Consider the following 22159-nt stretch of genomic DNA (forward strand, 5'->3'; position numbering starts at 1 on the left):
GCATCAAATAAGCTCCTTTGTGGTGTTGCATCCTGTTTTTTGGTTTTGTATTTCTCTGACAGAGTGTTACTAATAATTCCTTATCGAGGGGGAAGATTCATAAAGAAGATCTTATGTTTCATTGGATGTCTTTAAGTCATTGTCGTTTTTTATTTTCTGGCCCAGAATTCACTATTGTACAATGTTTTATACCATATAATAGCTAGAATAAAACTGTTTTTCCCAAATCTTCTTCTCAACCCTGGTGATTGTCTTTCCTTTCCCTTTCTGTGTTCCTCCTAGGACCTGACTTCTTCGAATGAGAAAACCTCTTTAAAAAGCTACAAGTCTTGATTTGAGTGTAACTTTGATTTTTATTGTCCTAGTTAATTATCAAAGGCAAGGATCTTGTAGGGTCGCACAGTGTTGCTGGCAGTCAGTTTAGAAATCTGAGAACCAAAAGTGTGGTGGTGCAGTAATACTGTGGAACAAAAGGTTTGAATTTTAAATGCTAGATGCATCTTACCGGCTCATAAATGCAAACTCTGCTGAAGAACCTGTATGGGGTGACAGCGTCTCACACTGCTGTTTTTCTTGTTATTTTACTAAAGATGGGTGCAAATGTGCTGGAAAGACTAGGTACAAGATGCCTATGGCTATTCACACAGCCATAATAGGCAAGAGAGTACATGGCAGAAAGAATAAGGAAAGAAGATGGTCAAGAAGAGTTAACTGCTTAAATATAAGTGATACTTGCAGTTCAGTAAAGTTTTACTGATTGATCATGCACATGGTTGAGCTCCATAATAACTGGAATTTTTCCTTTTTATCCTTTTCAGGCAGCACTTTTAAACATCGTATTAAGAGATTCATTTGCAGCTCCCGAAAAAGATATCTTCCTAGCCTTGTTAAACTGGTGTAAGCATAATTCAAAGGAGAATCATGCTGAAATCATGCAGGCTGTCCGTTTGCCTCTGATGAGCCTCACTGAACTTCTGAATGTCGTGAGACCTTCGGGACTATTGTCTCCTGATGCCATTCTGGATGCTATTAAAGTTCGATCAGAGAGCCGGGACATGGACCTCAATTACAGAGGCATGCTTAGTAAGTACCTATTTATGCTAATCTCACCAAGAAGTTTTGTTTGCATCCTGTGACAGGCCCAGCTACAAAACTCTAGCTACAAAACTGTAGTTCAGGTAAACATGGTATGTGTCAATCTGAGAACATAGAGCTCTGCTTCCTGTGGAATGCCTTTCCGACTCCTTCTCCTGCTAATTCCTCCTGAGATTGCTTAGCCTCTGTAGACCACAAAATAGGTATTTCTTGCCATTTCTGGACAAATTTCTCCAGCCACTCCCTAGAATGTCAAAAGTTAGATACTTTCTCATGTTAAGACCTTTCCTCCTTTCCTCCATCAAATCAGTACTGAGTACATGCTCTATGCTTATTATTATTTTAGGTGCCATGAACACGGAGATTCTAAATAAAAATAATAATGGGTAACACTTGCATAGCATTTCCAATACTTATATGGTATTTTTCTTATTAATAAAACTAATAGCAATGAACACTTATGAAGTGCTTATATATATCAGTAACAGTCCTACATGATGATTTAATTCTCACAATAACCCTTTGAGATAAAAACCTATTTTTTTTCCTATTTATTTATTTATTTTAAGTGAAGATAATACAATTCTTTTTATTTAATTTTTTAATTTAATTTTTATTTTTTTATACAGCAGGTTCTTATTAGTTATCCATTTTATACATATTAATGTATATATGTCAATCCTAATCTCCCAATTCATCACACACACACACACACCCTGCCACTTTCCCCACTTGGTGTCCATACGTTTGTTCTCTACATCTGTGTCTCTATTTCTACCCTGCAAACCGGTTCATCTGTACCAGTTTTCTAGGTTCCACATACATGCGTTAATATACAATTTTTGTTTTTCTCTTTCTGACTTACTTCACTCTGTATGAGAGTCTCTAGATCCATACACGTCTCTACAAATGACCCAATTTCGTTCCGATTTATGGGTGAGTAATACTCCATTGTATACATTTACCACATCTTCTTTATCTGTTAGTCTGTCGATGGTCTTTTAGGTTGCTTCCATGACCTGGCTATTGTAAATAGTGCTGCAATGAACATTGGGGTGCATGTGTCTTTTTGAATTATGGTTTTCTCTGGGTGTATGCCCAGTAGTGGGATTGCTGGATCATATGGTAATTCTATTTTCAGTTTTTTAAGGAACCTCCATACTGTTCTCCACAGTGGCTGTATCAATTTACATTCCCACCAACAGTGCAAGAGGGTTCCCTTTTCTCCACACCCTCTCCAGGATTTGTTGTTTGTAGATTTTCTGATGATGCCCATTCTAACTGGTGTGAGGTGATACCTCATTGTAGTTTTGATTTGCATTTCTATAATAATTAGTGATGTTGAGCAGCTTTTCATGTGCTTCTTGACCATCTGTATGTCTTCTTTGGAGAAATGTCTATTTACATCTTCTGCCCATTTTTGGATTGGGTTGTTTGTTTTTTTAATATTGAGCTGCATGAGCTGTTTATATATTTTTGAGATTAATCCTTTGTCCATTGATTCGTTTGCAAATATTTTCTCCCATTCTGAGGGTTGTCTTTTCATCTTGTAGTTTCCTTTGCTTTGCAAAAGCTTTCAAGTTTCATTAGGTCCCATTTGTTTTTCTTTTTATTTCTGTTACTCTAGAAGGTGGATCAAAAAAGATCTTGCTGTGATTTATGTCAGAGTGTTCTATGTTTTCCTCAAAGAGTTTTATAGTGTCCAGTCTTACATTTAGGTCTCTAATCCATTTTGAGTTTATTTTTGTGTATGGTGTTAGGGAGCACTCTAATTTCATTCTTTTACATGTAGCTGTCCAGTTTTCCCAGCACCAGTTTTTGAAGAGATTGTCCTTTCTCCATTGTATATCCTTGCCTCCTTTGTCATAGATTAGTTGACCATAGGTGCGTGGGTTTATCTCTTGAGCTTTCTATCTTTGTTCCATTGATCTATGTTTCTGTTTTTGTGCCAGTACCATATTGTCTTGATTACTGTAGCTTTGTAGTATAGTCTGAAGTGAGGAAGTCTGATTCCTCCAGCTCCATTTTTTCCCCTCAAGACTGCTTTGGCTATTCGGGGTCTTTTGTGTCTCCATACAAATTTTAAGATTTTTTGTTCTAGTTCTGGAAAAAAATGCCATTGGTAATTTGATAGGGATTGCATTGAATCTGTAGATTGCTTTGGGTAGTAGAGTCATTTTCACAATATTGATTCTTCCAATCCAAGAACATGGTATATCTCTCCATCTGTTGGTATCATCTTTAATTTCTTTCATCAGTGTCTTATAGCTTTCTGCATACAGGTCTTTTGTCTCCTTAGGTAGGTTTATTCCTAGGTATTTTATTCTTTTTGTTGCAGTGGTAAATATGACTGTTTCCTTAATTTCTCATTCAGATTTTTCATCATTAATGTATAGGAATGCAAGAGATTTCTGGTGCATTAATTTTGTATCCTGCAACTTTACCAAATTCATTGATTAGCTCTAGTAGTTTTCTGGTGGCATCTTTAGGATTCTCTATGTATAGTATCATGTCAGCTGCAAACACTGACAGATTTACTTCTTCTTTTCTAATTTGTATTCCTTTTATTTCCTTTTCTTCTCTGATTGCCATGGCTAGGCCTTCCAAAACTGTGTTGAATAATAGTGGCGAGAGTGGACATCCTTGTCTTGTTCCTGATCTTAGTGGAATTGCTTTCAGGTTTTCACCATTGAGAATGATGTTTGCTGTGGGTTTGTTGTATATGGCCTTTATTATGTTGAGGTAGGTTTCCCTCTATTCCCACTTTCTGGAGAGTTTTTATCATAAGTGGGTGTTGAATTTTGTCAAAAGCTTTGTATTCATCTATTGTCCTATGGTTTTTCTCCTTCAGTTTGTTAATATGGTGTATCACATTGATGGATTTGTGTATATTGAAGAATCCTTGCATCCCTGGGATAAATCCCACATTGTCATGGTGTATGATCCTTTTAATGTGTTGTTGGATTCTGTTTGCTGATATTTTGTTGAGGATTTTTGCATCTATATTCACCAGTAATAATGGTCTGTGATTTTCTTTTTTTGTAGTATCTTTGTCTGGTTTTGGTATCAGGGTGATGGTGGCCTTGTAGAATGAGTTTGGGAGTTTTCCTTCCTCTGCAATTTTTGGAAGAGTTTGAGAAGGATAGGTGTTAGCTCTTCTCTAAATGTTTGATATAATTCACCTGTGAAGCCATCTAGTCCTGGACTTTCGTTTGTTGGAAGATTTTAAATCACAGTTTCAATTTCAGTGCTTGTGATTGGTCTGTTCATATATTCTATTTCTTCCTGGTTCAGTCTTGGAAGGTTATACCTTTCTAAGAATTTGTCCATTTCTTCCAGGTTGTCCATTTTATTGGCATAGAGTTGCTTGTAGTAATCTCTCATGATCCTTTGTATTTCTGCAGTGTCAGTTGTTACTTCTCCTTTTTCATTTCTAATTCTATTGATTTGAGTCGTCTCCCTGTTTTTCTTGATGAGTCTGGCTAATGGTTTTTCAATTTTGTTTATCTTCTCAAAGACCCAGCTTTTAGTTTTATTGATCTTCGCTCTTGTTTTCTTTGTTTCTGTTTCATTTATTTCTGCTCTGATCTTTATGATTTCTTTCCTTCTGCTAACTTGGGGGTTGTTTTTGTTCTTTTTTCTCTAATTGCTTTAGGTGTAAGGTTAGGTTGTTTATTTGAGATATTTCTTGTTTCTTAAGGTAAGATTGTATTGCTTATTATAAACTTCCCTCTTAGAACTGCTTTTGCTGCATCCCATAGGCTTTGGTCATCGTGTTTTCATTGTCATTTGTTTCTAGGTATTTTTTGATTTCCTCTTTAATTTCTTCAGTGATCTCTTGGTTATTAAGTAGTGTATTGTTCAGCCTCCATGTGCTTGTATTTTTTACAGATTTTTTCCTGTAATTGATATCTAGTCTCATAGCATTGTGGTCGGAAAAGATACTTGATATGATTTCAATTTTCTTAAATTTACCAGGGCTTGATTTGTGACCCAAGATATGATCTATCCTGGAGAATGTTCCATGAGCACTTGAGAAGAATTTGTATTCTGTTGTTTTTGTATGGAATGTCCTATAAATATCAAGTCCATCTTGTTTAATGTATGATTTAAAGCTTGTGTTTCCTTGTTTATTTTCATTTTGGATGATCTGTCCATTGGTGAAAGTGGGGTGTTAAAGTCCCCTACTATGATTGTGTTACTGTCGATTTCCCCTTTTATGGCTGTTAGTATTTGCCGTATGTATTGAGGTGCTCCTATGTTGGGTGCATAAATATTTACATTTGTTATATCTTCTTCTTGGATTGATCCCTTGATCATTATGTAGTGTCCTTCTTTGTCTCTTGTAACAGTCTTTAAAGTCTATTTTGTCTGTTATGAGAATTGCTACTCCATCTTTCTTTTGATTTCCATTTGCATGGAATATCTTTTTCCATCTCCTCACTTTCAGTCAGTGTGTGTCCCTAGGTCTGAAGTGGGTCTCTTGTAGACAGCATATATATGGGTCTTGTTTTTGTATCCATTCAGCCAGTCTGTGTCTTTTGATTAGAGCTTTTAATCCATTTACATTTAAGGTAATTATCGATATGTATGTTCCTATTCCCATTTTCTTAATTGTTTTGGTTGTTATTGTAGGTCTTTTCCTTCTCTTGTGTTTCCTGCCTAGAGAAGTTCCTTTAGCATTTGTTGTAAAGCTGGTTTGGTGGTGGTGAATTCTTTCAGCTTTTGCTTGTCTGTAAGGGTTTTAATTTCTCCGTCAAATCTGAATGACATCTCTGCTGGGTAGAGTAATCTTGGTTGTAGGTTTTTCTCCGTCATCACTTTAAATTATGTCCTGCCACTCCTTCTGGCTTGCAGAGTTTCTGCTGAAAGATCAGCTGTTAACCTTATGGGGGTTCCCTTGTGTGTTATTTGTTGTTTTTCCATTGCTGCTTTTAATATTGTTTCTTTGTATTTAATTTTTGATAGTTTGCTTATTATGTGTCTTGGCGTGTTTCTCCTTGGATTTATCCTGTATGGCACTCTCTGTGCTTCCTGGACTTGATTAATTATTTCCTTTCCCATATTAGGGAAGTTTTCAACTATAATCTCTTCAAATATTTTCTCAGTCCCTTTCTTTTTCTCTTCTTCTCCTGAGACCCCTACAATTCGCATGTTGGTGCGTTTAATGTTGTCCCAGAAGTCTCTGAGACTGTCCTCAGTTCTTTTCATTCTTTTTTCTTTATTCTGCTCTGCAGTAGTTATTTCCACTATTTTATCTTCCAGGTCCCTTATCCGTTCTTCTGCCTCAGTTATCCTGCTATTGATTCCTTCTAGAGAATTTTTAATTTCATTTATTGTGTTGTTCATCATTGTTTCTTTGCTCTTTAGTTCTTCTAGGTCCTTGTTAAACGTTCCTTGTATTTCCTCTATTCTATTTCCAAGATTTTGTATCATCTTTACTATCACTATTCTGAATTCTTTTTCAGGTAGACTGCCTATTTCCTCTTCATTTGTTTGGTCTGGTGGGTTTTTACCCTGCTCCTTCATCTGCTGTGTGTGTTTCTGTCTTCTCATTTTGCTTAACTTACTGTGTTTGGGGTCTTCTTTTCTCAGGCTGCAGGTTCATAGTTCTTGTTGTTTTTGGTGTCTGTCCCCACTGGCTTAGGTTGGTTCAGTGGGTTGTGTAGGCTTCCTGGTGGAGGGGACTTGTGCCTGTGTTCTGGTGGATGAGGCTGGATCTTGTCTTTCTGGTGGGCAGGTCCACGTCTGGTGGTGTTTTTTGGGGTGTCTGTGGCCTTATTATGATTTTAAGTAGCCACTCTGCTAATGGAATAGGTTGTGTTCCTGTTTTGCTAGTTGTCTGGCATAGGGTGTCCAGCACTGTAGCTTGATGGTAGTTGAGTGAAGGTGGGTCTTGGCGTTGAGATGGAGATCTCTGGGAGATTTTCGCTGTTTAATTTTACATGGAGCTGGGAGGTCTCTTGTGGACCAGTGTCCTGAAATTGGCTCTCCCACCTCAGAGGCACAGCCCTCACGCCTGGCTGGAGCACCAAGAACCTTTCATCCACATGGCTCAGAAGAAAAGGGAGAAATAATAGAAAAAAAGAAGGAAGGTAAAATAAAATAAAATAAAGTTATTAAAATAAAAACTATTTATTAAGGAAAAAATTTTAAAAAGTAAAAAAAAAAAAACTAAGAAAAACCGGACGTACAGAACCCTAGGACAAATGGTAAAAGCAAAGCGTATACAGACAAAATCACACACAGAAGCATACATATACACACTCACAAAAAGAGAAAAAGGGAAAATATATATATATCTTTGCTCCCAAAGTCCACCTCCTCAATTTGGGATGATTCGTTGTTTATTCAGGTATTGCACAGATGCAGGGTTCATCAAGTTGACTGTGGAGATTTAATCCGCTGCTTCTGAGGCTGCTGGGAGAAATTTCCCTTTCTCTTCTTTGTTCGCACAGCTCCCGAGGTTCAGCTTTGGATTTGGACCCACCTCTGTGTGTAGGTCTCCTGAGGGCGTCTGTTCTTCACTCAGACAGGACGGGGTTAAGGGAGCAGCTGATTCGGGGCCTCTGGCTCACTCAGGCTGCGGGGAGTGGGGGATACAGATGCGGGAGAGCCTGCGGCGGCAGAGGCCAGTGTGACGTTGCAACAGCCTGAGGCGCACCGTGTGTTCTCCCGGGGAAGTTGTCCTTGGATCACGGGACCCTGGCAGTGGCGGGCTGCACAGGGGAGGTGTGGAGAGTGAACTGTGCGTGCACACAGGCTTCTTGGTGGTGGCAGCAGCAGCCTTAGCGTCCCATGCCCGTCTCTGGGGTCCGCGCTGATAGCCACGGCTCGTGCTCTTCTCTGGAGCTCCTTTAAGCGGCGCTCTTAATCCCTTCTCGTGCACCAGGAAACAAAGAGGGAAGAAAAAGTCTCTTGCCTCTTTGGCAGCTCCAGACTTTTTCCTGGACTCCCTCCCGGCTAGCTGTGGTGCACTAGTCCCTTCAGGCTGTGTTCACGCAGCCAGCCCCAGTCCTCTCCCTGGTATCTGACCGAAGCCTGAGCCTCAGCTTCCAGCCCCTGCCCGCCCCGGCAGGTGAGCAGACAGGCCTCTCGGGCTGGTGAATGCATGTCGGCACCGATCCTCTGTGCGGGAATCTGTCCGCTTTGCCCTCCGCACCCCTGTTGCTGTGCTCTCCTCCGTGGCTCCGAAGCTCCCCCCTTCCGCCACCCACAGTCTCCGGCCACGAAGGGGCTTCCTAGTGTGTGGAAACCTTTGCTCCTTCACAGCTCCCTCCCACTGGTGCAGGTCCCATCCCTATTCTTTTGTCTCTGTTTTTTTCTTTTTTCTTTTGCCCTACCCAGGTACGTGGGGGAGTTTCTTGACTTTTGGGAGGTCTGAGGTCTTCTGCCAGCATTCAGTAGGTGTTCTATAGGAGCTGTTCCACATGTAGATGTATTTCTTATGTATTTGTGGAGAGGAAGGTGATCTCCGCGTCTTACTCTTCCACCATCTTGAAGCTCCTCCCCTAATTCTTCTAGGTCTTTGTTAAAGATTTCTTGCAACTTCTCAATCTTTGCCTCCATTCTTTTCCAAGGTCCTGGATCATCTTCACTATCATTATTCTGAATTCTTTTTCTGGAAGGTTGCTTATCTCCACTTCATTTAGTTGTTTTTCTGGGGTTTTATCTTGTTTCTTCATCTGGTACTTAGCCCTCTGCCTTTTCATCTTGTCTTCCATTCTGTGAATGTGGTTTTTGTTCCACAGGCTGCAGGATTGTAGTTGTTCTTGTTTCTGCTGTCTGCTCTCTGGTGGATGAGGCTATCTAAGAGGCTTGTGCAAGTTTCCTGATGGGAGGGACTGGTGGTGGGTAGAGCTGGGTATTACTCTGGTGATCAGACCTCAGTAAACTTTAATCTGCTTGCCTGCTGATGGGTGAGGCTGGGTTCCCTCCCTGTTGGTTGTTTGGCCTGAGGCAACCCAATACTAGAGCCTACCCAGGCTCTTTGGTGGGGCTAATGGCAGACTCTCGGAGAGCTCATGCCAAGGAGTGCTTCCCACAACTTCTTCTGCCAGTGTCCTTGTCCCCACGGTGAGCCACAGCCACCCTCTGCCTCTGCAGGAGACCCTCCAACCCTAGCAGGTAGGTCTGGTTCAGTCTCCTATGGGGTCACTGCTCCTTTCCCTTGGTCCCGATGCACACACTACTTGGTGTGTGCCCTCCAAGAGTGGAGTCTCTGTTTCCCCCAGTCTTGTCGAAGTTCTGCAATCAAATCCCGCTAGCTTTCAAAGTCTGATTCTCTAGGAATTCCTCCCTCTGTTGCCAGACCCACAGGTTGGGACGCCTGCCGTGGGGCTCAGAACCTTCACTGCAGTGGGTGGACTTCTGTGGTGTAAATGTTCTCCAGTTTGTGAGACACCCACCCAGCAGTTATGGGATTTGATTTTATTGTGATTGCGCCCCTCCTACCGTCTCATTGTGGCTTCTCCTTTGTCTTTGGATGTGGGGTATCTTTTTTGGTGAGCTCCAGTGTCTTCCTGTCGATGATTATTCAGCAGTTAGTTGTGATTTCGGTGCTCTCGCAAGAGGGAGTGAGACACGTCCTTTTACTCTGCCATCTTGAACGAATGTCTGAACTTGTTTTAGACTTACTGAGTTTGAGAGTTTCTGGGGTATCTAAATTCTAAGTTCTGTCTCATGTTAGTCATTTCCCTGAGTGATCTTTTCCTTGTCCATGACTTCAGACACTCTTTTGAAATACTGATTGATCTTAAATAGGTGTCGTTAGCCTGGACTTCTCTCCTGACCCATCAGATTTAGATTTCTTTTCATTGGGCATAGAAGAAAAAGCATAGGTTTTGGAGCGAGACAAATTTGACTTCAAGTCCTGAATTAGTCACTTACTAGTTGCATGACCTGGTGTTAAATCACATAAGGAATTTTACCTTTAGTTTTATACCTTTGCATATTGTTATGAGAATTACTCGAAGTAATGTGTGCAAATAATGTGTGTAAGCTCAATACTGTAGGAAACCATTGTTATATTATTATTTTGTGTTCTTCCTCATCTCTGTATGTCTGTGTAGGAGGTATCACATTGATCACATTTTTTAAACCTTTTTATTTACTTGTTTTAGATCCTTGAAGGCACACTGATCTTTGTATCCTCAACATTCAACACACTGGGTAGTCTGTAGATGATACTTGATGAATGAATACAATGAGAATTGTCTGAAAGCAGTGGAAGCATATTACTGGTGTTCAGGAAGCAGTCAAAGCTGGTGGTAAAAGAACTGAAACCTGGGCTAGAGTATAGAGAAAGAAGTGAAAATTAAAGTCTGAGACTTGGAGGAGACTTATGACCAGGGGCTGAAGGTAGAGAAGGAAGAATTAGAGGTAGGAAGAAAATTGGGATAGGGTTACGGAAGCCAACAGAGGAGAGAGCATTGCTATGGAGTGGGTGGTCAGTGGTATCTGGTGATGCTGGGAGGGCAAGAAGAATGAGAATGGAGAGAAAAATTTTGGATATAAATTGTGGTGAGTTGGTTAGTAGTCTGGACAGAAGCTTCACTAAACAGGGAATTAGGCCATGGGTTTGAAAATTATAGTAAATACAATGTGTTGACTATCTGATGTGTGAATTGGAATAAAGGTAGTAGAGAAATAGTATGGTAGCTAGAGGGAATGGGTCAGGAGAGGTTGGAGAAGAGATTAGAGATGCTAGAGGGTGATGCTGGTTGAGGGTCAGCCTTCGGTAAAGGTAGGAGGGTAGAGAGGGGAGAAGTAACAAGATGAGTAATATAGTTTTAGCCTTTGTAAATCTTAATTGTTGGATCCTTTCTTATATAAGCTCCTTTTTTCCCCTTCTTGCCCTAGTTTTGATTCGAGGTGTTGATAGGGCCTCAGAACTGGTTTAGTTATAAGGATAAGTTTGGGACATTGCAGCAGAACTGAGGAGAAGCTTTGGACATTTCATGTAGTTACTGGTAGCTTGGAATTGATCAGCTGGTCAGTATAGGTGTCAGACCTGGGTTACTATAGACCCATGAAATTACCGTGAAAGGGAGTAATTAACCAGTTGAGGACCCCTCAGTTCTGGAATGATATGCTGCTCATAAATGTTAAATTCTTCATTTTGGAATAATTTAGTGGAAGCTCAAGGAGGAGATTATACAAATGCTTGAGAATCTTTTATGTAACTTATAAACTCGAGAAATGATTAAGTAGCAGACTGTTTTTCTACCTTTTTAATTATATGAATAGTAAAACTAATAATAGAAATAACTAAGGAAGCATATCACTTTCCTCTCAGACCCTAAAAAATATTTATTCAGACATTCATGCCATTTTTAAAAAATCAGATTTCTTCACAGTTAGGGAAAAAGGGGTCTAAAATTTCAGAACTGTTCCTTAGCTGATGGTCTGGAAGGATAGTTCTGCTTATTTTGAAATTATTGATGAGATTTATCTGTTTCTTTGTTCTTCCCTGGGTATAGGTTCTGAGTCTTTGGGGACTTTTCATGAAACATTGAGAGGTTCTATCTTGGGACTAGGGAATTAGTATCTAGGGGCATAAATACTAAATCTTTTTTTTTTTTTTTTTTTTTGTGGTACGCGGGCCTCTCACTGCTGTGGCCTCTCCCGTTGCGGAGCATAGGCTCCGGACGCGCAGGCTCAGTGGCCATGGCTTACGGGCCCAGCCTCTCTGCCACAACTACTGAGCCCACGTGCCACAACTACTGAAACCCATGCGCCTAGAGCCCATGCTCCGCAACAAGAGAAGCCACCGCAATGAGAAGCCTGCATACCACAGCAAAGAGTAGCCCCTGCTTGCCACATCTAGAGAAAGCCTGTGCGCAGCAGTGAAGACCCAATGCAGCCATAAACAAACAAACAAATAAATAATAAATAAGTAAATAAAATTTGTCTCATCTATCACATAAAGACAGTAATAGCAGTGAACCGTTAATACTTTGAAAACTCTTTGACTCTATTAGTATTCTGTCTTCCCAGTTGTAGTTTTTAGTATCTTTTAGTATCTTCATCTGTAAACTAGGGGGTTCACAAGTCATCTCTGCTGAGGATTCACAAATCACAAATTTGAAGCTTTTCTTTGCTTGCTTATAAAGTGCTTCATCTCTAGATTGGAGGCACCAGGAGGGCACAGCCTATCTCTCTCACAGGGTACCTGGTACAGAATGGGTCTTCAGTAAATGTTTTTTGACTAATTTAATTCTTATAGAGTACTTTGTAGACTTTATTTTTTTATTTGGTTGCGCTGGGTATTAGTTGTGGCTCACCAGCTCCCTAGTTGCAGTAGGTGGGCCCCTTAGCTGTGGCATGCACGTGGGATCTAGTTACCTGACCAGGGTTCAGAGACCTGGGCCCCCTGCGTTGGGAGCGCAGAGTCTTAAATACTGCACCACCAGGGAAGTCCCATGGTACTTTAGCATATATTATTTATAGTGTAATTTTTACAGTAGCCCCGTGGGTGGGTTGGGTAAAATATTATTATTTTTAGATGAGAAAACAGATTCATAGAGACCAAGAGGCCTCATCAGGGATAATAAGTGGTAGAGCCTGAGTCTCAAACTTAGGTTTTCTCATTTTAAGTCCAACTTTCTAAAAAAAAGCTATAATAGACTGTTTCTTTCCTTTGGGTCCTAAGTAACCTTAGAGGGAAGGGACTAGTAAGAGGGAAAAAGTATGGTCTTCCCATCAGAAACCCTTTATGAAGGTAGTAGCAGGGCAGGGCCCCTGGAAACAGATTGCATGTATTCTGATAGCACCTCAGCTCCTTGCTGGCTGTATGGCCTTGGGCAACAAAGTCCATTTAACCTTTCTCTGCCCCCACTTTCCCATCTGTGAAATGGATATAATAGTAGTCCTACACTCAAAGGATTATTATGAGGAGTAAGTCAAAGGAATTAATAAAGTTTGTTAAATAAATGAAAAATAAATATGAAGAATATGTGTGATTTTCATGAGCTAATAGAACGTAGAACGTTATAAACTGAGCACTTAGGCCTCTGGTGGTAAGAAGTTGATCATGACTAGGTTTTGTTTTCATTTGGTTTGGTTATCTCAGTTGCCATAGTCTTTTGAAGGTTAATTAAACTTACCCCAACCCCCACTTTTCAGCTTCATTTTTAAATCATCTTTCCCTGTCTTCATTTGAAAAAAAGTTTCTAAACCCACATTTGCCAAGAAATCTACCATGATGAATTACTTACTCCTTTTCCCTAAGAGCCTAATTATAGCTCATACTTTCCCCTATTCAAATCACACAGCCAAGATGTACATATTCTGTGAGAATTCAGCATTTATTTACAGTCTGTAAACTTGCTTAGTTTTATGTGTGCTTTTATACATATTTTGTAATAATACTGGCAATCTTTTTTTTAGAGCTTACTCTGTGCTTTGCAAAGATCATCTCATTTAATCCTTAAACAAAAACACCTGGGAGATGTTGCCCTATTGAGAAATTGACGTTCAGAGAAAGTGACTTCCCCAAATTGATACCATCTGGTTAAAGGTGGCACCATTATTTAAACTCTGACTTTGAATCTCAGGCTCTTAACATCTACTTTATGCTGCCTGTTGTCTCTCCATGGAGAGTGTCAGTTTTAGAATGTTAGTACCTGGAAGACAGGTTCTAGATCTGTGAAGCAAAATTTGCAGAGGACTTCAGAGTCCCAGGAACAATTGACTCTTAGTACATCTAGTGTTGGAGAGGGGAGGGGGGTTAATTATAATCATAGTATTAATTTTTTTTTTTTTTTTTTTTTTTTTTTTTTGCGGTACGCGGGCCTCTCACTGTTGTGGCCTCTCCCATTGCAGAGCACAGGCTCCGGACCCGCAGGCTCAGCAGCCATGGCTCACGAGCCTAGCCGCTCCGCGGCATGTGGGATCCTCCCGGACCGGGGCACGAACCCGTGTCCCCTGCATCGGCAGGCGGACTCTCAACCACTGCGCCACCAGGGAAGCCCCATAGTATTACTTTTGATGACAGACTGATTTTTTTTTTGAATTTTTATTTTTAAAAATATTCAAGTGAAGTAAAAATATATCTTCTTTTAAACATATTCTTGGTTTTTAACTAATTGTTTCAGCACATCCTTGTATGACTAACAGCTCCGCTGTATTGGGGTCTTTCTCTTTCTGTTTTATAAGATGTATGACCTGTTTGCTTTGCTTTTATACTTCGTGCTCAGTCCAGATGGCAGGTACAGGTCATTTTACATGCTAGTTTTGTCCAGTAGATATTAAATTAAAGCTACTAATAGAATTAACTCAGTAGAGCTGGTTTGTTTGTCCTAGAACATGTTTTTTTCTAGTATTTACAACTTTTTCTTAGTAGTCTTAGTCCCAGGTACTTTGTGGCTGTGATGATGTCATTAAATTTCAACTGTGGTGGTATCTTAATCCTCACAGACACTCCATATCTCGTCTCTCTTGTTAAATTAAATGCATATACTAGCATCAACTAAAATGCTAGAATTTTATCTTTTTTCCCAAAATACGGAAAATTTCATAAGTAACCATTAACCTTACTTCTTCTATTTTTAACTGTAGTACCAGAAGAAAACATTGCAACTATGAAATATGGAGCCCAGGTGGTAAAAGGGGAGCTGAAGTCTGCCTTATTAGATGGTGACACTCAAAATTATGATTTGGATCATGGATTTTCTAGGCACCCAATTGATGATGACTGCCGTTCTGGCATCGAGATTAAGCTAGGTCAGCCGTCCATTATCAATCATATACGGATACTCCTGTGGGACCGAGATAGCCGGTGAGTCATTAGCATGACTTGGAGAGAAACTGACATGTCTGATTGAGATGGCCTAACTTTGTGGTCATCTGCTTTGGCTTAAGAGATTTGCTGGTTTATATCTTTGTCATTACTTTGCTATTTCTCTTGAAGTTTAGTTTTGGGGGAAGAATTAAAGGGTGCGTTTCTTTAAAAAATAACAGTTTTTGCTTTTTTCTGCTTATAAAAGTAATGAATATGTGTTTATTGTGGAAAACAGAAAATGTAGAAAAGCACAAAGAAGAAAATAAATATTGCTAGTAATCTCACTGCCTATTATTAATTTTTATATTTGTCTAACCAGTACTTTTTTAAAATTAATTGATTTTATTTTTGGCTGTGTTGGGTCTTCGTTGCTGAGTGCGGGCTTTCTCTAATTGTGGCTTGCGGGGGCTACTCTTTGTTGCGGTGCGTGGGCTTCTCATTGTGGTGGCTTCTCTTGTTGTGGAGCATGGTCTCTAGCTGCGTGGGCTTCAGTAGTTGTGGCACGTGGGCTCAGTAGTTGTGGCTCGTGGGCTCTAGAGTGCAGGCTCAGTAGTTGTGGCTCACGGGCTTGGTTGCTCCACGGCATGTGGGATCTTCCCAGACCAGGACTCGAACCCCTGCCCTGTGCATTGGCAGGTGTATTATTACCCTCTGCACCACCAGGGAAGTCCCTAACCAGTATTTTTTTGTTATGCATAGTCTCACACACACACACACACACACACACACACACACACACACACACACACACACACACACACACCAGAAACCTGTAAAACCACACATAGTTTTACAAAATAAAGGTTAGATGTACAAAAACTAACTTCACTTTTCAATTAATATACTGTGAATATTCTACTCTTTTAAAAATATTCCTGTAAAATGTTACTTTTAAAAAATTTTTTTGAAATATAGTTTACTTATAATATGTTTAAGTTCTGTACATATATATATACAAATATGTTTTACATATATATTCTTTTTCATATTTTCCATTATGGTTTATTACATGATATTGAATATAGTTCCCTGTGTTATATAGTAGGGCCTTGTCATTTATCCATGTAAAATGTTACTTTTAATAGTTGTTTGGTATTCCACTATATGAGTTACCATGGTTTATTTACTTGATTCCTTACTTTTGGATATTATGATAACTTTTAAAATATACTTTATACTGTGGACAAAGAAAAAAAATTGTCTTTTGGTGTGAATAAATATCATTATCAAAACAAAAGAAATATGTGAAAAACACTTGATGGGCTCCAGCCTAGGAACCCACCAGTTTCACAGTGCTTTCAAGATTCTGCCTTCCTTTCTAGCCACTCTGATGTTTTCACCCACTGAGTTCAGCCATGGCAGAAGTACCAGAGCAGTAGGATGACCAAGAACTGAACAGTCTCCCTCATTGCTGCTCGTCATTAACCTAAACCTGTACACCCAGTCTCTCTCTGGTGTACAGTCTCCTAGGCCCTACTCATGCCTCTTTGAGTCTGGGCATGAAGGGCTTAACAGTAAGGGTGATGAGACCCTGCAGATCTTGCTGGTTAGTTCATTTCTCTTGTTAGCACCACTGACCGCCACCCTGGCCTTTCAGGCCATTTGAGCCAAGTGTGAGGGAAGCTTTATGAAGTGAGAGTCAGCATTTCCCATGTGCGTGGGTATTGGAGGTTATCTCCAGGTTATCTCATTCTTTTTAATTAAGAATATGTTTCCTGATATGTATCGTTGGATATAATATGATGTTTAGTTGGCAAAGTGGAGCAAATTTCATGTATTATTTACAAGAGTCTCTGATTAATAATAGTAGTAGGCACTGTTCTAAAAGGTTTACATATATTAACTCATTTAGTTAATAATGCAATTAGTATAAAAATAATAAAGAAAAGGTTAGTACATTTGAAACTGTAAGTACTTATCATCATTTCCAGGATGTTAAATATTTATAGGCCACTTGGTTTTATTTTTTTATTTTTAATTAATTAATTTATTTTATTTATTTATTTTTGGCTGCATTGGGTCTTCGTTGCCGCGCACAGGCTTTCTCTAGTTGTGGCTACTCTTTGTTGTGGTGCGCCGGCTTCTCATTGTGGTGGCTTGTCTTGTTGTGGAGCGTGGGCTCTAGGCACGCGGGCTTCCGTAGTTGTGGCTCGCGGGCTCTAGAGTGCAGGCTCAGTAGTTGTGGCGCACGGGCTTCGTTGCTCTGTGGCATGTGGGATCTTCCCGGACCAGGGCTTGAACCCGTGTCCCCTGCATTGGCAGGCGGATTCTTAACCACTGCGCCACCAGGGAAGCCCCAGTTTGTTTTAGTATGTGCGTTTCATTCACAGGGGACTTAACTTTACCATGTACTAGTTCCTTTCTCACAGAAGTTATCATTCTAAGCAAAGGTGAAAAATTCAGAATCTTAAGCCAAAAAGATTCTCACATGTGTTGTAAAATTATATCCTGCATTGCTGATAACCCAGAGAGGTTCAATAAAAGGTTATAACCAGTTTGAGACTGAGCCATAAAATGGATGGGAGTGAGGGGACAGCAGAAAATGAGGGGATGACACAAAATAAGCTGACCTTTTCTGGTCACAACTGTTGGTTGCAGGCTGACATTTATGGTCACCTAAATCTTCTGAGATTGTTCCTGTTGATATTACAGTACAAGTAATAACTGCATCTCAAATTTAAATTTGGCTTATGACAGGGGAATATAGATTTGTTCAGTATGGAACCAGCATGTAATGGTCCAGGGTAGCTGACCAGGGGAGGATGATAGGCTGTTTTCATTACTGCTAGATTATTAGCTGCCAAATTTTAAGTTGTACCGAAGAGGAATACATACGATCTCTTCACCCATGTCATTTATTTTTCTGCAGGCTGTATCTGTGTGTGGGATGGTAGGAGACTGGGAGGAAGCAGGAGATAAGCTGGCCTCTGTGAGGAACCATTCTGAGTTGGCTTCCCTCCTGAGACAGGAGGGCTGGGTGCTCAGGCCAGTGAAGGTAGAGGGAGAAGGCACACTTCTCTGTTTTCTGTCCTCTCTCTGTCATGGCTTTATTAACCTGTTAATACGGTATATGCAAGGCATCCTGGTCCTGTTATATCTTATATGCCTGATATGTGACAAGCACCGTGCTAGACCCCGGATATATGCAGATAAATATGGCATGGTCTGTGTTCTTAACCAGCTTGAGACCTTATAAGGCAGGCAGACATGCAAAGAGATAATTTCAATACATTGTGGCGAATGCTATGTTAGGGGGATCTATACACATTTCGTCATCATCAGAATTTGGTCATTATGCAGAAAATGTAATTCATGAATAGTGTATTTTTTGTACCTTTTAACATTTTATTAAAATATAACTTCGAGGGGCTTCCCTGGTGACGCACTGGTTAAGAATCCTCCCGCCAATGCAGGGGACATGGGTTCATGCCCTAGTCTGGGAAGATCCTACATGGTGCGGCGCAACTAAGCCTGTGTCACAACGACTGAGCCTGCACTCTAGAGCCCGCGAGCCACAGCTACTGAAGCCCGCACGCCTAGAGCCCGTGCTCCACAACAAGAGAATCCACCACAATGAGAAGCCCGCGCACCGCAAAGAAGAGTAGCCCCCGCTCGCCACAACTAGAGAAAGCCCAAGCACAGCAATGAAGACCCAACGCAGCCAAAAAAAAAAAAAAAAAAAGCTGCTAAAAAAATATAGCTTTGTATTGTTATTTTAATATGATACTTTTTTCTGCCTTTTTCCTTTTGATTCATAGGTCTTATTCATACTTCATTGAAGTCTCAATGGATGAACTTGATTGGATCAGAGTGATTGATCATTCGCAATATCTGTGTCGTTCTTGGCAGAAGCTGTATTTTCCAGCCCGTGTCTGCAGGTTAGTTCTCATGGCTTATAAATGCTTTTGATGTTTGTTTAAAGAGATCTGGATGTTGAGAAACAGACTTCATTTTTCTGTCTCATAGAGGAAAAGTTTTCCAGGAGGATATCAGTTACTAAATGCGTCCCAACTAAAAAACTTAGGGATACTATGGAAAATTAAGCATCTTAATATTTAGAGTGTACTGTGGAACTGTTTTGTACCATATTTATGTAAAGGCATGTAAATGAATAAGAAGGGACGACACACTGAGAAGTGGAAATGCTTTTTAAATTCCATGCTATACCTTGAAAGCAGAGTTATTGTTAGGGGGTGCGTTCTTTTCACAAAAACCATGAGAGATATTTCTGGAGGCTTCCCTGGCAGTCCTCAGGGCCAGGAGGAGATTTTTGGATGCCATTGTGCATGTTCTTTTTCTAGGTCAGTGGATATCAGTGGAGTTTGAAAGAGCAGGTGTTTCTGGTGGGGTTGGGTTTGGGGCAAGGGAGGCTGAGCTGGTGGGGCTCCAGGCTCACACCTTCCCTTCAACCAGAGCACCTTAACTTTTATTGTCATTATGTATTTTAGCTCCATGTAAGTTTGTTTTTTAAAAAGTACTGATAAGCTATTCTAACATTTCATATTCTTACTTTAGATGTAAGCCATCTTTTAAGCTTTCTTTCTGAAATTCTGCAAAACCAGTATGAATAATGAATTTGGGAGTTGGGAAAGGTGGTTTAAGGCCCCTGAAATTCTGTTGTGTTTTTTCTATTGTGATTTTTCCCCTTGGAAATTTCCCTCAGATATTCTTTACCCTAAACTCAAGAGATTGAAGGCAGAAAGTGATTGGTTCATTTAATGAAGTGTGTCAAGAAGGGATATGGTGGGTGTAAGCCAGGGAGCACGTGGAGCTGGCCCCTTACCCACTCCGCTCCACACCTGTACTCGTGACCCCAGCTGACATCCCTGTGTGGCTGAGTTGGAGCAGATGGGGATGCCCCACAGCACTTACTCTCTCAGTCAGAAGGCACCCTTATACTTATTAAACGCATGATCTGACAGAATCAGGCTGAATTCTTACTTCTACCACAGGAACTCCACAAAACCTTTCAGCCTCTGGTACGGTAAAGAATGTCGCCTACATTTTTTTTTATTATGGGTATGACTGGACACAATATTGTTACCCAAGGATACTCTTGTGTGGAAATGAAGAAAATCAATTTCATTTCCCCAAAGAGGGACTAAAGTGTCTCAGGTCTAGCAGTTGCTCTTTTATCAGAGGAGTTTTGAATGGATTAAAATGAGAGGGACAAGAAATTGAGTGAAGATTCTGTATCTCAGAACTGCCTAGGGATACGTTGAGAGTGACAGAGGGGCCCCGAGGTAGAGGAGGGGATTGAGTCTGCATCGACTGACATTATTATGGCTGTATCAGATTAAAAAATAAGCAGCATAACAACCAAAGTGTCTGACGTGGACCAAAGGACTGTGTGTTTGTATTTAATTTGAAACACTAGGAGCACGACTCCCAGAACAAATCATCGTGACTGTAATACCAGCTATGATAGAGGCTGTGTGCTTTACCCATCTGAAAACTCCTACTCTGTGGAGGGAGACGTGTACCCTCAGTCGTGATCTCTGGCTTTTAGAAAATATAATTCCTCTCATTTATTAATGGGTATTATTTATACTCCCTTTTCCTTATTTTGTCTTTCCTGTGTGGCCTTGCCTTTGTTGATGTTGCTTTTATGTGTTGTAGAGCCTGGCTGTTTTCATGATTCTAGTTTTTGTCTTGGTATAGCCAGCTCCCACGCTGGTTGAGAAAAACTGAGCAAAGGTGATGTTAGAGACAGTGATAACAGGAAAAGGAAGGAGTCTTGATATGCATTTTAGTGAGAAAGCATTTTAATATTTATAACCACTTTAACTTACTATGTTACTACATTCCTTCATAAACTCTGCCTTTTGTAATAGTTTGGAATTTTGGAAGTATTTTAAAATGAACTTAAGAATAAGTCCCTATTGATTATCCAAGGATGTTTCATGCTTGGTGTTTCTTATCTTCACAATCATTTATTGACTTCCTAAACAATGTTCTAAATACACTTCTTTCAGGGACTTCACTGGGCACATATAAATTCTTTATTTCCTTAGCACGTAAGTGTTCACTTTGCATTGTGTTAGTTAATTTGAACATTTGTATGTCACTGTCGTTCTTCAGTGTCCTTTGCGTGTTTGTCTTGCCTCTCATACTAAAATTACAAGCTCTTGGAAGCAAGGAGTATGGATTCTAATCTTTCAGTATTCTTGTGCAGTTCTCAAGTTATGACCTTGTATGCAGTAGGTACTCTATAAATGTTAGCACAGGTTTGGGGTCAAGGCACTGACCAGGTAATGAAGAGAGACTGATTCAATATTAATATGTACATATATTCATTGGTGCTTTTTATCCAAGTATTTGTTAAAATGTATATCTGTGCTGGAAAACTCTGGAGTGGTAAATGGTTCTGTACTCTTTGCAAAGTCTACTTTCTGTTTTTTCTTCAGGAAACTGAATTTCGAGGTTAATTCTGAAGGATGCAAGTGTTGTAAATATTTCATTTAATATATTCACTAAAGAAGAGATACTCTGTGAATTGTGAGATTACCCAGCCCTCTCTCTTGAGTCTAGGTTGAACTGTATGTAAATCAGCATCGGGTAGTAGGAAAATCATGGGCTGCAGAGTTAGAGCTCTTCTCAAATCCTGGTTTCATCTAATATTGGCATTGTGATCTTAGTAAAGTTGTGCCTCTCCAAGCCCTCATTTCTACACCAGTGAAACAGGAATAACAGCACCCTTCCTGGGGTCTGCTGTGGAGGGTTAGATGACAGAGCATATGTACAAGTACTGAGCACAATGCCTGGCCCAAAGTTAGAGGCTCAGTAAATAGTTGTTTTTATTACCTTTTCTACTTTCTGAGACTCTGAACTGGTGTTTGGCCTTCAGAGAAAGAGAGCCATCCTGCCATTCTCTGTAGCCATGGTGGCTCTCAGTGGTGGCTCTCAGTATGAGGAAACTGTTCCTTATCTCAGGAGTGTGGTCCTTTCAGCACTTTTCCATATTGCCAGTCCACACACATGCCTTCCATGGTTCTCTTTATCTTAGTAATCTTCCCATTTGTATGTTTCCAACAGTTTTCATACATTTTGGTTTTGGTAAAGCATTTTTTAATTGTGGTAAAATATATATAACATAAAATTTGCCGTTTATATATCCCGTGGAATGTAATTTAGTCAGCATTTCCCCTCACCGAGATAGTGGTGATAAGGATAATGTCAGGCTTCAAAGCTGGAGTGATGGTTACAACCACAACAGTGAATGGAGAGAAATGGTCTGCTCTTTCTTTCTGGGTCCTTTTTAGGAATTCATTGTGGGTCAAG

The 22159-nt window shown here is 40.1% G+C and overlaps 1 protein-coding gene across 1 annotated transcript in view; it reads left to right on the forward strand.

Moving 5' to 3' along the window:
• The window catches only part of BTBD9 (BTB domain containing 9), a 412761-nt gene that overhangs the window by 40252 nt on the left and 350350 nt on the right, over positions 1 to 22159 (forward strand). The window contains exons 4-6 of the mRNA XM_060021889.1: positions 819 to 1083; positions 14656 to 14875; positions 18637 to 18756. Coding sequence (XP_059877872.1) covers positions 819 to 1083; positions 14656 to 14875; positions 18637 to 18756 — 605 coding nt within the window. The remainder of the gene's footprint in view (positions 1 to 818; positions 1084 to 14655; positions 14876 to 18636; positions 18757 to 22159) is intronic.

Source organism: Delphinus delphis, chromosome 10 (assembly GCF_949987515.2).
Source record: "Delphinus delphis chromosome 10, mDelDel1.2, whole genome shotgun sequence".
Lineage (NCBI taxonomy): Eukaryota > Metazoa > Chordata > Mammalia > Artiodactyla > Delphinidae > Delphinus > Delphinus delphis.